A 15,641-nucleotide genomic window follows, 5' to 3' on the forward strand; every position below is an offset into this window, starting at 1 on the left:
GACAGTATTGTATGACCAAACATCACCCTCGCAGCGACATTTATTGTTGCTTTACTTGCCACCATCTTTTCAAATTTGGTGTGGTCCTTTGGCTCGTGGACGAAGTGATGATTTTCTTTTCAGCGAGTGTGTTAGCGTTGGCGTTACATTCAGGGAATGGTTAGTAAGCCAAGCGAGAAGATGCATGACTTGAAGATACTAAAGCTTTATTACCAAATCGACAGTAGGCCCAGCCTGGATGCAGGCGAAGTTAAGGTGGACTTGGGCAAGCTTGCCACAGCACAAAGATCAATCAAGCACGGTACCGCTGGTGCCAATATTGGCAGGTCTGATTGCAATTGCCGGTGCACATGTACATGTCCTACAGGAAACATTGTCACAATGTGAACTTTTCATAAGACATCCTGGCAAGAAAACTTGTTCACCCCATGAGCACGTAGCGGATGCTGAAGCTGCTTTTCTTTATTCCATCCGATGTCGCCAGCCTGGGTATACTGAGTATCCTCATCATGGGAACCGGTGGCTTCCATAGTATTACAGAAAATGCAATAGCTCTATTCCCAGCAATAGCATACAAGGTATATAGTTCACTGCAGAGTCCACGACGATCATGTTGATCGCGGTGCATCAGCATCTGACAATCGTTGCCTACATAGTCTGCCAGTACTACTTAGTAAGACGTTGCAATAGAAATCCACTTCCCAAGTGTCAACCAGATGCATTTGTAGGTATCAACCTGCACATGCATGAGAAGGTTCTATATCTCGAATTTCTCGGCACGAGTTGGTTGAATCGCATTGAGAATAGTCACCAAAGGTATGAGCCGTCACAATTCCCCTCATAATAGAAGATACAGATGCCAAATCACAGCCGCATAGCAGGTGATATGTGCATGCTCACCTCAGCTGACCTCAATATTGAGCTGTGCATTCCATCTTTCTGCAAAAGGCGGCCTTCCTGATCACATCCTTCCACATGGGAGCAACTCCGCCGCCGGCGGTGCCATCTGTAAGGGACAGCATGCATGAGGATGCTGCAGTCCAGCATGCACCAGGGGTGCTCTGAAAATCTCACAAGAGTGTCTCTAATTTTTATGGCCATCAGCAACTGATGATGCTGATCACCATCTTCAACCAGATCTTGATCTAGGCACCAAGCGGCAGCTGAAGGCCACAGAAGGGCCAGCAGTTGCTTGACAAAAGGTGCCAGGCGCATGTTGCTGATCTCAGATTTTTCAGTTATGCCAAATTGCTTGGTGAAGAAATGGGAGAGGACACCTTCAAAATTGGTCCACTAGCCAGACAGCCTTGTGCACCAGCACAAGCGGCAGGAGAGCACCGTCCTCTGGCATGAGATTACATGTCTTCACTCTTAAATCAAAGAAATTCTGGCCATTCCTTCACCGGCTGTGGTTGAGCAGACGCGGAACAGAAAGACAATGCCAACAGCATTGCCCTGTTCCCCGTGAAACTGACGAGCAGCATAAATAGGGGCGACTCAATCTGGATAAGGTATGCACGTTTCCATCTGAAGATTAATCTGTTATTCAGTGCTTCTTCTCTGGATTAGCTGTGCAAATGCATCTGGCAGCCAGATTCTGGCTGCGAGATGGCAACTGAGGGTATTTCCCTCGACTCCTGCATCCCAGGGAGAATGCTGTAATGGAAATTGCTTCAGCTTGATTAAAGTGCTGTAATCGTGGTAAGCCATATCTCGGGCCAAAGTTATCGCGAGTAGTCTATTTGTTTGTCGTCTAGAAGGCAGTCCGGCGGAACATCAGAATTACCTCGGCAGGCTGCCATAGAAAGGACGTGATCTCCTGAACACTTTAGTTTCCTCCAGATTGCGCCTAACCAGGCGCCTTCTCAGGTAAAGGATGATATTGAAATCGATTTGTCATGCTGGGACTGGTTGTGGATGTGCTTGACCAGTCATGGATCTGAATAGGTAAAATGATGATCAAAGTGAAGACACTGACGGGCAAGGAGATCGAGATTGACATCGAGCCTTCTGACACTATTGAGCGCGTCAAGGAACGTGTGGAAGAGAAGGAAGGGATTCCTCCAATTCAGCAACGGTGTGTACTGCGGTTTCATCACAGTAATGGGTACCAATGTTCCTGCAGCTTCAGAATGGAATGAAAAACCATGTGGCTGGTTTCTGCAGGCTTATTTTTGCAGGAAAACAGATGAATGACGACAAGACAGCTAAGGATTACAACATCGAGGGCGGTTCAGTGCTCCATTTAGTAAGTCCCATCAAACACTGGACCTCTAATATCGCGGCTCACATTTTGATGAACTTGCCTGGTAATAAAGTGCGTTGGGAGCTTGTTCTGCTGTCAAAATGCTACTTCTGTGTCCAGGTGCTTGCCCTGCGTGGCGGATGCTGATTGGTCCTGCACATCGCGGCGCCCCTGGCTGATGTCTTGCCTGTGTGTACCTGTTCCCATGGTCAATCTTTAGGAGGGCGCTCTGACGTCTGATCACCATTCCATGCGTAGAGGCACCCTGTTCACCAGAATGGGTGCTATACCCCAAAAATTATTCAGCAATTATTTCTCGGAAAGGCGGAGGATTATAAGACAGGAGTGTTCTTGACCTTCCCACGAGCTAGGTTGTGAATTTGGTGATCGTGAGCCGGCTTCTGTTGTTTGTTAGATACTGATGGAGGCAGACACCTGTGATTCGTAGTCTATGACAGGAGCAACTGCTGAAGCTGAGGTCTCAAACAACAATTATCCTGCCAGCACGTGTGGAGAATGGAGTTTGGAGTTGATCTTAAATGCTTTGAGACACCGGTGATGTTGCCCGAGCCCGTGATGTACATGCATCTTCTTGACACAGGAGTCTGACCTTGATAAATCCAATTCTCTGTCCTGCGATTGCCAGATATCTGCAGAGCTTCCAGGTTATATTCTGGTTGGATCAGGGATTTGCGAGTGTCGCGCGCGCGTGGCATTGCGCAAGAAATGCTCGGCACTGTGGGTGACCCTTCAAGTTGACTTTCCAACAAGGGTCCTCTAATTTATTAGACTGCAACTGCACATTGCTGCCAGCCACAGTGTCACGGTGTAGCCAGCCAGGCAGGCGCCGGGGTAGGCATGATTCACTCAGTGCATTGCACTGCTGGCCAGCACTGCTGGCCACCGTAGCCATGGCAGCCGGGGTACTTTCATCATGGTGATGATCACGATCAAATGCTGCAGCTGGCTGTGTACGATGTACAAACGCATGAGCTGTCTCTCCAAGCAATCACAGGACGCATACAATCACTATACTTCAGTAGTACTGGCTTATGCTTCAAGCAAGTACTTGTTGAGGGCTTCAACCCAGCCAGAAGGGCCGGCCTGATCTGCAGAAAGAGAAATTCTGCTCAATATTCTTGGCATAAGTGACCAACTTATGAAGAGACTCCCACTATTACATTACGACACAAGATTTATAGAGCTGAAGAAGACAAAGGCAATGCATGGCCTGATGTCGACGTGGAAGCTTCCTTTCCAGAGGAAGCCAGGCAGACCTGCCCAGAAAGAGGCGCCCCAAGTAGCATTGCATACAAATGTATCAGCATTGTTTAGTACACAAGTTTTGTAACAAAACTGAGATCGACATGCCGAGATGGTAGAATGCCAGTGCCTCATCATGTTCTGGGCGTTCGACCGAATGCATCCCCAGACGAGGTCAGTAGCTTTCCTCAAAGCATTCCGACGAATCTAGTGCATCCCGAAATGAGATCACATACTATTTGAATGTGATAATTTATTCACATTGTTGTCAACAACTAAAAGCTACATTGCTACATCCTCAGATAAAGAAAGCATTTCGACAAAAGAGCCTCCTTTGCCATCCGGACCTTTGCCCTCCTGCTGAGAGAATCAAGGCAGAAAGAGCTTTCAAGGAGCTGGCAGAGGCGTACGCCAAGCTTTCTGGCCGTAAGTCACCCGCCTGTATGTTTTCACAGGCTGCATCTATACGTAGAAATGCTGCCATTTACTCATCAATTCGGGCGTGCCATGCAAGCAGGCACCCCAATAACTGATTGGGGCGAGCGGAACTACTACCAGCACGCACGGAACAGCCGTGCCTGGACAGGTTCCCGAACGCCAGCAAAGTTCTCAAACGCCGGCCTAGCATTCCTGATCTGCATCCCGCTGGTCTTCACAGGCGTCACCCTCAGCCAGTAAGTCTGGCTGCTTGATGCAGCTGCCTTGCATGCAGTAACCTGCAGCTCAAGGGGCGCTCTTGAATGGTGCATGCATGCACAAAAAGGTAACACGTGGTGAAAGCGGTGGGATATGCTGTGCAGGAAGTACCCAAGGCTGGCACAGGAATCCTGGCGGCAGCATGGCCTGTTGAATCCCCCTACAAATCCGTTCTTGAGGGACGAGTTTCGGCCTCGCCAGCGCACATGGGGTGAGCGGAGAGACAGGCACAGCACCACTGGCACCAGCGAGCAGTAATCCCACGGAGGAGGAAGCAAATGCACCGCATGATTCAAGTCATGCTTGAGAAGCAGAACATGGCAGGAGGACTTTTGCAGGTCTTAGGTGGTGTGAAAGTTGTGCAATGCGCAGCTCTGGAGGTGCCCTAGGGCCTTATCAGCATTTTTGCTGACCACGGCATCAGCGATGCGAATGGCCCACTGCGTGGCGATAGCATCACAGGCTTGCGTGTGCACCTCGGCTATAGAGATATGGCAGAATTGTATAATAAGACCAATCATTGCTTTATGTATGAGTGTTTGAGCTGGCCCGAGGTGCCACTGCTGCTTTAACCACTGTACTTGTGGATTCAACAGAGTTTACAATACCTACTAACAACAATGCCGCCAGTTTCAATGAAGTTGGTGAGCTCAGAGATGTTGGAGATTGAACCTGATTGAATCAGACTAGTAGTCGTTCAATGTTTCTTGCCAGGCTGATAAAGTATTGGTGATGCACGCCTCCACTTTCAGATACTCAGCGTCAGGGTCCCCTGGACATCTGGACTGCAGCACATTGCTGAAACTGGAGATGCTAGAGCTGTTGCTGCAGGACTCCACCAGCATTATGGCCACTTTGGCATCCTGCCTTGTCACCGTGTGACGAGCCAGCAAGCGCGCATGAGCCTGCATGCACGCAGGGATGGGACTTGTAAATAATGAATTGACAGGAACTTGTGTGAAATCAACTGTATCCCGACAACCTCTTTTTGTGTGAGGCATGCAGGCGATTTTGCACATCAGGTGTTTGTAGCGCCTGAAGATGCACCTGGGACAAGCGGACCAGGGACTCCAGCATGCGCACAGTGCTTCTGGCTGCATGCCTGTCGTCTCTGCTCCTTGCCATCTGCCAGTATTCCAGCAGGGTGCCCTCTGCCTCCCTTGACATGTCTGGCCGGAATGTCTCTTTCACCCAGCAAATGTACTGCCTCAACTTCTCCAGCGTCCACACCTGCACCTACAATAAGTCTCATAGCAAATGCAACTAAAATGACTGCATCCGAAAGTATTGGCTTTGGCTTGACACCATAAAGGAGCTTCAAAGATTGCTGTACCTTGCTGTGGCCGTTGGTTGCGTTGTCTGGAGATTGCTGGTGGGGCTGATGGTGTCCCTGATGGCCTGCCAGAATGTGCTCAGAAACAGTGGCATCCCAGTCAGGGCCCTGGGCGTCTCTCAGCACCATGACCAGGTCAAAGCGGCTCAGCAGAGGCCCAGAGAGCCCTGTGATGACCTCCAGGGAATCCCTTGGGTTGGAAGATGCCCTGGGATTAGTCACACCCAGCACTGTGGCCTTTGTGCTCAGTGAGGTCACCTGCCGCCACCACATCACCTGTCATTATTTGGTTGGCAGATCTTTTACTCACAGAATCTGTGGTGCTTAGAGGTTTTGAAAGGGTGTTTGGAGGGCTAGACAGACCAGTCCAGCCTTGGCAACGCTGACGGACTGCTGCTCCATGGCTTCATGGACGGTTGCGCGCTGCGACTCTCGCATGCCATCAAACTCATCTATGCAGCACAGCCCGCCATCCGCCAGCACAAGCGCCCCTGCTTCCAGTGCCCTGCATCACACCATCAGCATGCTCCGTTGCAAATCTGCCACGTCACCCTTGGGACACTCTGCATGCCGATACAGTCCAGGCAAGAACCCATCCGCAGGCCTCCACAGAGGATGAGCATGGTAAGCTGTAGAAGATGCAGGCAGATAGCAGGTAATCATGTCAAAGACCACACCACTGGCCTCCCTCCTTGACTGCTGCAACCGTTAGGCCGGCTGCGCTGGAGCCTCTGCCCGTGGTCACCACAGATCTCTGACTCAGCTTGGCAGCGTACTTCATCAGCTGCGACTTTCCTGCCACAACCAAGCATTCAAAGAGTTAAAGAGCATGTGTACCTGGTGTTTCCTAGACGCAGGTAGTTGACACTTGTGAAGGACACTTCCAGAGCCTGCTGAGCACCATGCTGGGGGCTTCACCTGTGCCAGGGTCACCGACCAGGAGCATGTGGACTTGCCCACGGATGGACGCCCCACTCTCATCCACCCGCTCCACCCCACCAATCAGCATCAGCAGCAACGCGAGCTTGACTGTGAACAGGCCGTACAGTTGTGGGCACACGCTGCACATCAAAACCAACTTTCAGGCCGCTGCCGGGGCACTCTGAATGTGCCGTCAGCTCTGGCACCATGATTTGGAGACAGCTCTTGGGCGCATGTGTATTCCTTCGGCCTACCACCTCCAAGTGGTGCAGTACATTTCATGACACGCAAGGCGGGGATGCATGTAACTCACCTGGACACTATTTGGTTGCGAGTGGCGAGGGGTTTGTCAGCGCCGGCCCTCCACAGGTCACAAAAAGAGTGAACGATGCTTGCAGAGAGGTCAACGGCATCGCTGCGCTTGTTCTGCACAAACAGGCTATTGCCCAGGAGGGTGAGGTCCACCTCACACTGCTCCCCAGGTATCGTCCTTCCCCATTGCCGCGTGACAATGCCGGTCACCTCCACATCGTCTGCACAAAAACGCTGTCATAAGGACAGCTGCAACCAGTCACACATTAGACAATATGGGCTGATCTGCAATCCAGCACGGGGGCACGTATCAACGAGAACATTTGTCATTAAGAGGGTTAGGGCAGCACCTCCTGGCCTGCAGCTGTCTGCCAGGTCATCTGTCAGGATGACAGTCATTGACTGCGGGAGGGAGCCCATGGAGAGGCTCTGCGCCTGCTCCTGCACCCTGATCTCCTGGTAATCCGTGTGCTCTGATTCCTCCACAACCTGGTGGAACTTGGTGGACTTGCAGTCGCCTGAAGGGCAGCTCTTTGGGACTGGCAAGACCACCTGCTTTTGTGCCAGGTCTGCCTCCACCAGAAACCTGTGCACATTGCAGAATGCTCACATGACAGACTTTCGACTGGCAGATTCTTGGTGACACAAACAGGTGCAATACCAGGCTTGCCTGTGTTTGCATCGGGCGCACTCATACATCTGCCGGGCCTCCAATATCTGGACTGGTCCTGTCCGGATGACTTTGCCTGCATGGATGGGGAGTCATTAGCAATTTTGGACATTACGATTCGATATGGACTAGATGTAATTGCTTGATGGTGCTCCGATGCCCGGCTTGCCTGACACGGTGAGGAGGCGGCCAGCATGGGCTGAGCGAACTCCACCAATGGAGGGATGCAGCCAGCTGTGCTCAACATCGAGGTATTGAGGCAGACTGCACAATCTTGGGTGCACACAGTACTTGACTGTGCCGTCCAATCCCTGATCAACGAGCACTTGTTGTGCCTCGATGATAGCTTCCCTGTCCAGCACAGTGTTGCCCACAGAGCAGTTGGGCGTCTTACTCCCGCATCAAATTTGTAAAATTGTCAAGAATAATTGGAAGAGCTTTGCAGGTAGGTTTATTCAGTCCACACGGCCTCTCTCCTGTCATTTGGAAGAAGCTACATATCAAGATGCTAAGAAAACCTCAGAAGGACTACAAGCATCGGTGGGCAAGCACCTGAGAAGCTGCAATGTGGTCAATGGCTCCCTTATGAGAAGCTCTGCTAAGACATAATCGGTGCTTCCTAATTCCAGCAGACTCAGTGGGAGCCTATGATGAGCATCGTCTTCTCTTGAGCTCAGCAGTGCAGTCAATTCCTGTATCATAGCAACACGTAATTATGCAGATAGAAGCAAGGGCAAACTTTGAGCCAATCACTGGATCGCAGGAGCAGTGATCGCTCATCAGCTAATACTGTTGTAGCTCAGTATGAATACCTGACGACAGCAACTGGTAAGGTACGAAAGAAAGTTCGGTTGGACTTTGTCACACACGATTGGCACTTCGTCCTGCCTCACAGCGCAGGCGTTCATTGGCAAGGAGCTTGTGCTACTCCCACTGGCAGGTGTGTCCAAGCGGGTGCTGGTAAAACTCTCGTTGATAACACAGACCCAGAAAGAATTAAAGATACACCTAAATCAGACACAGAGTCATTAGAAATTTTGGATCGATGGTGCCAGAAAAAACGAATGTTTCGTTTCCTGGGAGATTGACATGCATGCTGCCTACTTAGGTAACAATCTCGAGGCGGAGATAGGCTACGCTCCTGACTGAGGAAGTCAATTCTAGACTAACTCTCTTCATGCACACTGGCAGAAGATTGCTTGCAACATGACCCGGCTCAGATCGGCTCAAAAGGCCGCATAGGTACCTTCAGAACAGGTGCCCTTCCCTTCTGCCTCATCTGAGTGATATCTTTCAAGGCATATGAGCACCATATATGCAACACCGTTCTTGCCCTGTGTTGTAGATCTCGCTCGTCTGTCAGTGCAGCTCTGCAATTGATCTCGAGGAGTGTTCTTGTGGTTCAGTGTGGTTCTAACAATGTCTGCTGTAGCCAGCTCGTACGTTTTAAGGAACCTGCCTATCACGAAGGAAATAGTCAATATCTGAGCGACGCGGGACATAGAGTTGCTCGTGGAAGGATCATGTTTTGCATCAAATGGACGAAGGTGGACATGATTGCAGCGGGGCCACTGTTCTGCGGCTGCTGACGACTTTGTCTTCTTTCTGCAAGGAAGGCGAGGAGAGAAAGCGCAGGATTACCAGGCATCAGGACAAGACGTGAGGGCTGCACGTAATCGCCAGTGATCGTGTTGAGATTGGAGCACCGCTACTGCCATCAAAGCGGCCACCCATTCAGAGAGTTGCAGCCAGGCAGCAGCACTGGGCTCCCTAGTAGTGGCCCTATCAGAGAAGTGAAGGCAGCCTACCAAAGAGATCACACATCGCCCGACCCTGGCAATTTCCTCTGCCAAGCAGCTTCCTGCATCTTCTGAAGCGAGCGCTGTGAGCTGTTGAGACGTGCACATAGGTGCACCCTCGCATGCAAATCCGCATGCATCAAGCGAGCAGTACGACTTGAGCACACAGAGGAAATAGCTGCAGGTAGAGCAGCAGCAGCCAAGCAAGGAGATAGATTCACAGGTGGCCAATGCCAGCCAGGACAGCAGCAGTGTTTATTGATGCAACGCCGCAAGAAACCAAGCAGTGATCAGCATGGAGCAGAGTGCCGAAGCAGCCTGCATTGTATAAGAGCGCACGAGCCAGCAAATATCAAGATAAAGAGACAGCACCAGGGCAGATGAGGAAGGAAGGGGAGGTGCTGCAGAGTGGCGCGGAAACGGACAAGCCAGCCACCTTGGAGAGACATGCCTCCGACAGCACAGGTCAGCCGCAGAATGCCAGGAGCGACGCATCGCGTGGCACAAAGAGGTCCCTAGAGGTGAAGCCTGCGGGAGCAGACTCTCAGGCCAAGGGGGGGCGCGGTCAGACCAGCCAGGGAGTTGCATCGAAGCAACGTGGGAAGGACACAGCTGCTGACAAGCCTCAAAGCGGATTCGGCATGAGCCCAGATGCATGCATGCAGCCAAGCGCGGCTGTGAATGCTCAGCATGCCCCAGAGTATGTCTCGGGGGTGGATGCGAAGCAAGAGGAGGGCGATGCAGAGGAGTTCATTGCCAGGGGAGTTGTGCGGAGGTCAGTGGAGGAGATGGCGGAGTGCCTGGCATGTGACCTGTGCCGCAGCATCCTGCGAGACCCCATCACCGCGCCTGAATGCATGCACAGGTGCCGACACCCTCTTACAACACACATGTCCAACAGCATGATACAGGCGAGCAGCGCAGCATACCTAAGGAAAGCTGATGTGTCAAAGATACACACAATGATGCTGTCTGCTGATCGTGCATGTCAGCTGAGATCCTGCACCTCCAGTCAGGCCTTCACGTTTTGAATATGTCCATGACAATTAGGAAACATGGCTGATCTTGATGGTGGCCGATGTGTGGGAAAGCTTCTGCCGGGAGTGCGTGGAGGCGGAGCTGGTGGGCAGCTTGGGCGGCAACATCTGCCCGGCATGTGCCCAAGAGGGTGAGCGCACGCTGCTGGGCGCCAACCCCTTCGCGCACCACCGCCTGCAGCCGGACTTTGTGCTGGAGGCGCTTGTGCGCAAGATCTTCCCCCGGCACATCCTCGAGGACTATGAAAAGCGTCGGCCCAAGGTGTGCCTCCTGGCACGACCCTCACATTTGGCACCTCCAGGCTCTGTCAGAGTGACCTGCTGATGGCATCATAGATTCCTGTAAGAAGCTTCATCTTTTGGGTGATCAGCCTTCAAGACCTGCCGCTTGTGCACAGATGCATGCCAGGGAATGCAATGGCCAGTGTAGAGCGGCTCTAGAACGATTGTCTGTGCTGCGCAGTATGTGGCGCAGCGGATTGGTCAGCTCTCGACGGAGGCGGGTGCAAGGCCCAGCCGCGCGCGAGGGCAGCAGATGCCCCCTGCCGATGTGGTGCCTCTGTTCCTGCACCAAAAGGTGCGTTCTGTGGTCCATCATTCCTTGCATGCTCCAGTTAATTCTACGCTAGACACTCAACAAATGGTGAACACTGATGTGATGACCCCAGAAAAACAACTGGATTACAGCCTTCTGCGGAGCTTGTAGCCTATCTGCTATGCAGGGCAAAGGCGAAGGGAACGGGGATGGCAAGCAGCTGGACATGCCATATCTGCGAGTGCCCAAGGCGCTGCCTGTGGCTATCCTGGCCAAGTATGTGGCGCAGCGGGTCTCCGAGCCGGCAGGAGCGCGGATCCAGCTCTTCTATAAGGACACAGAGCTGTCAGAAGCCCAGACGGTGCGATAATGCTGTCCTTGTGCCAATCCTGAATTTGAATTTAGGTTATCAATGCGATTCACTGACATGCATGGAAGTGGTAAAGAGGGTCGCTGACACAGCAAGGTGTTTACTGGTGCTGAAGCTCATTCTGGCATGGTTCGCTGCGAACAGATCCATGAGGCGGCGGAGATGTGCATGCCGCCTGGCAGTAGCGGTTCTGCACTGCTGGAGCTGTGCTACTTGGTAGTGCAGATTGCTGAAAGGCAGAGCAGTGAAACGGAGAATGATATTGACAGTGTTTAAAGACAGCAGATCTCTAGAGCAGGCCCAGAACTTAAACGGGGCACACCGACTGGTGTTGAGCAGCCTCAAGAACATTTGGTTGAACCTGATTGAATTGCTCACAATAATTTCTCACAATCATTTGAACCTGGAACTTTTGGCCGCTGAACCCATCAGAACACAAAAGCAGCTGAAGTACAGGTCGTCAACGTTGTGCTGTTACAGCCAAATTAACAGCGTGTGTAAAGCAGCTTGTCAACAGTACTGTTTCACAGGAGTAAGCTGTTGCGTTCACGCAATTAGAGACCCTCACGCTAGACACTGCTGGAGTCATCATTCTGTTCATGTCCCAGGAGCGACAACTTACAACTCTTGAAATGCAGCTCACAATCAAAGACTCACTGCGATTCAGAAGCAAAAGTTCAACTACTTTCCCAACGAGCACTGCATAGAATGGTAGGCAGCACTTCAAACATACATTCCAATACAATTAGAAATCTGTGCTGCAAACGTGCAGCAGTGTTCTGAATCTCACACTCTTGGCAAGGCAATCAGGAAACAAACGCTGAATTACTAGCCTGGTAACAAGCCTGGACAAATACGTGGCATCAATTGGGTGAACTTGCTGTGATGGGATGCATGCATTGCTCTGACACAGAAAACAATGCCCCCAGGCAGGCAGAGGCAGCATCCTCAGAAACCAATCCGTTTCCCAGCACGGGGAGCAGCCTCATCAAGATCGAACAGAGCCTTGATGTAAAGCTTTGAGTTCCGAGCCGGGTCCACAATGGCTCGGCGGGAATCTGGCAACAGATTGCTCTCGTGGGCCACACCAGCATGCAGGAAATCGCGTTGCTCAAAGAAGTCTGCTGTGCGAGTCGTCAACAGCACCTGCACGCAACATACAGCACATCAGTGCATGATGAAATGAGCTCTCAAATGAGATCTCATCAACCCTCAACAGTAGCCCAATTGGGAGTGGTCCTCAGTGGAGTGATAACACTACCAGATAAACGGGACGATCCGGGGTGAAGTGACCAATTCTTCAGACAGAGGAGCATGATTGCTGCGGCGCGCACAGAACAGAAACACACCAGTCGGCGGATGCCCTTGTCGCGCGCTTGCTGCTCCACATAGTCCAGCAGGGAGTCGCCCCGGCCGGAGCCCCTGTAGGAGGGGTGCACGCAGAAGGCCGCCAGCTCGCCGCACTCCACCCCATCCAATGACGCACCCAGCTCAACCAGCAGCGCGCAGGCCAACAACTGCACATTCGGCACTCCCATCATTCCAGGGCCATCACCAGTGTTGCATGCACTTGTCCATCTGCATGCATGCGTACAAGCCAGACACCCACGGACAAAAGTAACTCAAGCTGGTTGTCATCGATCATGTTTGCCAGACCAAGGAGGGAGACGTGTGGCAGGGCTGCACCTTGGACTCGCGCTCGACAACGGTGAAGTGGGGGATGTCGGCCATGAGGGCCTTTTTGGAGCGGTGCTTGGTGATGCCCGCGCGCTCCAGCGGCGCCAGAAGTTCCTCTATTGCCTTCAGGTCCGATTGCCTTGCCGGCCGGATGCCCTGCACACCATCAGCACAATACCATCTGGCACCACTATGCGTTTCCATGCAACTTCAGCCACCTAGATAAGCCCATCCGTACTGTGGAGAGATTGCCCCCCTCTCTACGCGGCCAGTGGCGTCCTGTGGTTGAGACGACACTTTAGACAGCCATAAGGAATGGCTTGTCTCTCTCTGGTTCTGGCATAGGGTTGTAGCTGTCCACTCCTGGCTTCAGACACGATCAACAAGGCATTCAGCATGCAAGTCTTCAAGGTCATGGAAAAAAGGGCTGGATGTGTGCTCACCTCATAGAAGTCGGTGGAGATCATGGTGCCGACGCCGTCGCGCGAGTACAGCTCCAGGATAAGGCCGCCCTCAATGTAGGCGCTCACCAGGTGCGCGCGCTTCACCCCATTCTTGCAAGCCACCACCGACGCCAGCAGCCCCGTGGGGATGTGCATCGCCTTCCAGCTGCACATCCACCCCACTCACAGCCTCAGGGCACGGCGCAGAGACATGCATTCAAGGTCAATGTCGCTAGCAAGAAGTGAACTTGATGTGCGGCGTTGGATTTGCCGCCTGTAAAGCTCACCAGTCAAGATCAAACTCCAGTTCATTGATGGAGCCGTTGACTGCCTTCTGAGTGTAGCGCATGACATTGCAGGCGCCGTGGCCGGCATCATCGTCAGCTTCTGCAGCAGCCTGCAGTCAACATACACTGTGCTGAACGCAAGCATCCACGCCACTATGTAGAGCCATTTCCTTCCAAACTTCATCATTTTCTCCTCTGTATCTTTGTAACTGTTTTCTCTTCAGTACCCAGATGACCTCTAGGTGGGGTTCTCTCTCTTTGCAGGATAAGAGCACCAGGCCGCACCTGGGCACGGTCGCCGATGAGCTTCTCAGCGTCACCCAGGGGCAGCCACTGCGGCAGCTGCATGTCCGGCAGGCCGTCCAGCACGCAGATGAACTTGTCAGCCCCCAGCTCTATGGCGGCGTGCGTGGCCACATCATACGAGTTGCAGTTGAGGACCTCGCCCGCTGCAGAGTATGCCAGGCTGGACAGCAGCACCACATGGCCCAACTCCAGCTGCTGCCTCACAGCGTCCGCTTGCACAAAACGCACTGCGCCCAGTAATGCTTCATTAGTCAGCATGGTGCAGGGCATATGGTTGTTTTGTAAATGGACATCCCTTTCTGTCTGAGCCATGTGACAACAAGGCAAAATTAACCATGCAACACGCTTGAGGCCGATGTACCTATCGCAGATCGTGATAGCTTTTGAGCAGTCTTGCAAGAGTGGATGCTTGTGAAAAGAAAAAACACACCTGAGCCCGTGGCCCCAAAATCGACGCCGTCAATCACTCCTCGCCGTTTGCCGGTGACATAGTTGCCGCTCACAATGCGCACGGCGGGGCCGTAGTGGAAGCAGTCTGATGAGTCAGCCCCACCGCGCGCATGCCGCCGCACCACAGGCACTGACAGAGCTCTGCTCAGGTGCGCCTCCACCTGCATGGAACACCCCAACAGTCTGTGGTGGATCTAGTAGATGCCAGAGCTCACTGCTTTTGACCTGGCTAAGGAACAATCAGAATGTGAAGTAGTGTCTGCTCACCTCCATGCGAGTCAGTCCCGCAGCTTCTGCAGATGCTCTGAGGGCGGTAGCGTCCGTGACACGATATCCACCAACAAACCGAGGCTCCAGGCCCTGCTGTTTGAGTCGCTCATCTATCTGTTGCTGATGGCCCACCACGATCACTAACCTTATTCCAAGACCTGCTCAAATCACGGGCTGCCACTGACCAGTCAGCTGCTGCTTGCTTTAAGACAACCACGCGTGACATTCTCACATAGCTGCAGGCTTCCAACTGACCTGAAGACAAGACGCACCGTGCAGAAGGGAGACATCTTCCAGAAAACAGTGCAGATTATCTTTTTCTTGGAAGACCTGTAGGGACCACATGGGGTTCAAATAGGAGTAAGTGCAGCAAAAGGGGGTCTCAATTGTTCAAGTATAGCAAGAAAATACATGTAATAGTCAAGTCTGACGGGACATGTCTTCTGTTACTGGTGAAAAGGCCTTGCTAGCCATCCAAATATAGATTGGGTCTACCTCTCCTGGCAGGACGATGACGAATGTCCGTCCTCTATGGCCCTCAATATAGGGTGATGCCATCCGAAAGAAATGGACAAATTTGCCATGCTCCGACCTGTCAAGTGCCCCATTCAGCCCTGCCGTGGTCTGTTTCAAGGTGTCTGGGTTGAGTTGTTCTGACCTAACATCAGCCTCACGCCCGCTGGTCGATGCCACCTCTGCCACAACACCTCTTCGGTAATTACTACAAGCCAGTTGCTGATCCGCACGTTGTCTTCGAGAACGTGCTCTTACTGACAAGTCTGTGAACGCTCGGTTACAACTATTTGACGGTGGCTTTGCAAAGCAATCGTGCTTGAGCCGAAAGTGGAAGCTGCTCAAGTCAGCCATTAAAACGGTGCACCACGCAATGTCAACTCGGAAGACGCTGCATCGAACTACAAGCCCTTCGACAAGCACGTGAAAAAGTCCACGACGCCAAGACAGGCAACAGGAAGCACATGGGCGCACAGGTCATACGCAGCGTGGCTTGAGTCACAGCACAAAGCCA

At 52.3% G+C, this 15,641-nt stretch overlaps 4 protein-coding genes across 4 annotated transcripts; 2 read left to right on the forward strand and 2 right to left on the reverse strand.

Moving 5' to 3' along the window:
- The first annotated feature begins 1,705 nt into the window (after positions 1–1,705).
- Positions 1,706–3,248, forward strand: COCSUDRAFT_27160 (ubiquitin). Its single transcript, XM_005651149.1, has 4 exons — positions 1,706–1,869; positions 1,948–2,077; positions 2,167–2,248; positions 2,366–3,248. Exons 2-4 carry the CDS (start codon positions 1,953–1,955, stop codon positions 2,390–2,392), a joined length of 234 nt encoding a protein of 77 aa, XP_005651206.1. The 5' UTR covers positions 1,706–1,869; positions 1,948–1,952; the 3' UTR covers positions 2,393–3,248.
- Positions 3,249–4,399: 1,151 nt separating this feature from the next.
- COCSUDRAFT_46180 (MCM-domain-containing protein) lies at positions 4,400–8,719 on the reverse strand (the record flags this gene model as incomplete). Its single annotated transcript, XM_005651150.1, has 10 exons — positions 4,400–5,109; positions 5,252–5,434; positions 5,538–5,795; positions 5,901–6,042; positions 6,215–6,332; positions 6,456–6,598; positions 6,772–6,991; positions 7,121–7,356; positions 7,732–7,829; positions 8,687–8,719. 10 exons carry the CDS (start codon positions 8,717–8,719, stop codon positions 4,891–4,893), a joined length of 1,650 nt encoding a protein of 549 aa, XP_005651207.1. The 3' UTR covers positions 4,400–4,890.
- Positions 8,720–9,619: 900 nt separating this feature from the next.
- COCSUDRAFT_39694 (hypothetical protein) lies at positions 9,620–11,181 on the forward strand (the record flags this gene model as incomplete). Its single annotated transcript, XM_005651151.1, has 4 exons — positions 9,620–10,014; positions 10,331–10,538; positions 10,740–10,853; positions 10,999–11,181. 4 exons carry the CDS (start codon positions 9,620–9,622, stop codon positions 11,179–11,181), a joined length of 900 nt encoding a protein of 299 aa, XP_005651208.1.
- Positions 11,182–11,782: 601 nt separating this feature from the next.
- Positions 11,783–15,214, reverse strand: COCSUDRAFT_21827 (hypothetical protein). The gene is made up of 10 exons (XM_005651152.1): positions 15,110–15,214; positions 14,887–14,944; positions 14,612–14,775; positions 14,325–14,505; positions 13,816–14,121; positions 13,589–13,685; positions 13,302–13,467; positions 12,868–13,014; positions 12,531–12,698; positions 11,783–12,327 (listed from the first exon to the last, which is right to left on the reverse strand). Exons 1-10 carry the CDS (start codon positions 15,170–15,172, stop codon positions 12,130–12,132), a joined length of 1,548 nt encoding a protein of 515 aa, XP_005651209.1. The 5' UTR covers positions 15,173–15,214; the 3' UTR covers positions 11,783–12,129.
- Positions 15,215–15,641: the final 427 nt, after the last annotated feature.

The sequence above is a fragment of the Coccomyxa subellipsoidea genome (genome assembly GCF_000258705.1).
Source record: "Coccomyxa subellipsoidea C-169, whole genome shotgun sequence".
In the NCBI taxonomy this organism is placed as follows: domain Eukaryota; kingdom Viridiplantae; phylum Chlorophyta; class Trebouxiophyceae; family Coccomyxaceae; genus Coccomyxa; species Coccomyxa subellipsoidea.

Excerpts from the sequence above, each read along its gene's own strand:
- COCSUDRAFT_21827 (XM_005651152.1), bottom strand. The coding sequence starts at position 15,172 with ATGGCATCACCCTATATTGAGGGCCATAGAGGACGGACATTCGTCATC. Across the intron at positions 14,776-14,886 it reads AGATGTCTCCCTTCTGCACG|CAGGTCTTGGAATAAGGTTA; the intron begins GTGCGTCTTGTC and ends CCGTGATTTGAG. Across the intron at positions 14,122-14,324 it reads TTTTGGGGCCACGGGCTCAG|TGCGTTTTGTGCAAGCGGAC; the intron begins GTGTGTTTTTTC and ends TACTGGGCGCAG.
- COCSUDRAFT_27160 (XM_005651149.1), top strand. The coding sequence starts at position 1,953 with ATGATGATCAAAGTGAAGACACTGACGGGCAAGGAGATCGAGATTGAC. Across the intron at positions 2,078-2,166 it reads ATTCCTCCAATTCAGCAACG|GCTTATTTTTGCAGGAAAAC; the intron begins GTGTGTACTGCG and ends TGGTTTCTGCAG. Across the intron at positions 2,249-2,365 it reads GCGGTTCAGTGCTCCATTTA|GTGCTTGCCCTGCGTGGCGG; the intron begins GTAAGTCCCATC and ends TTCTGTGTCCAG.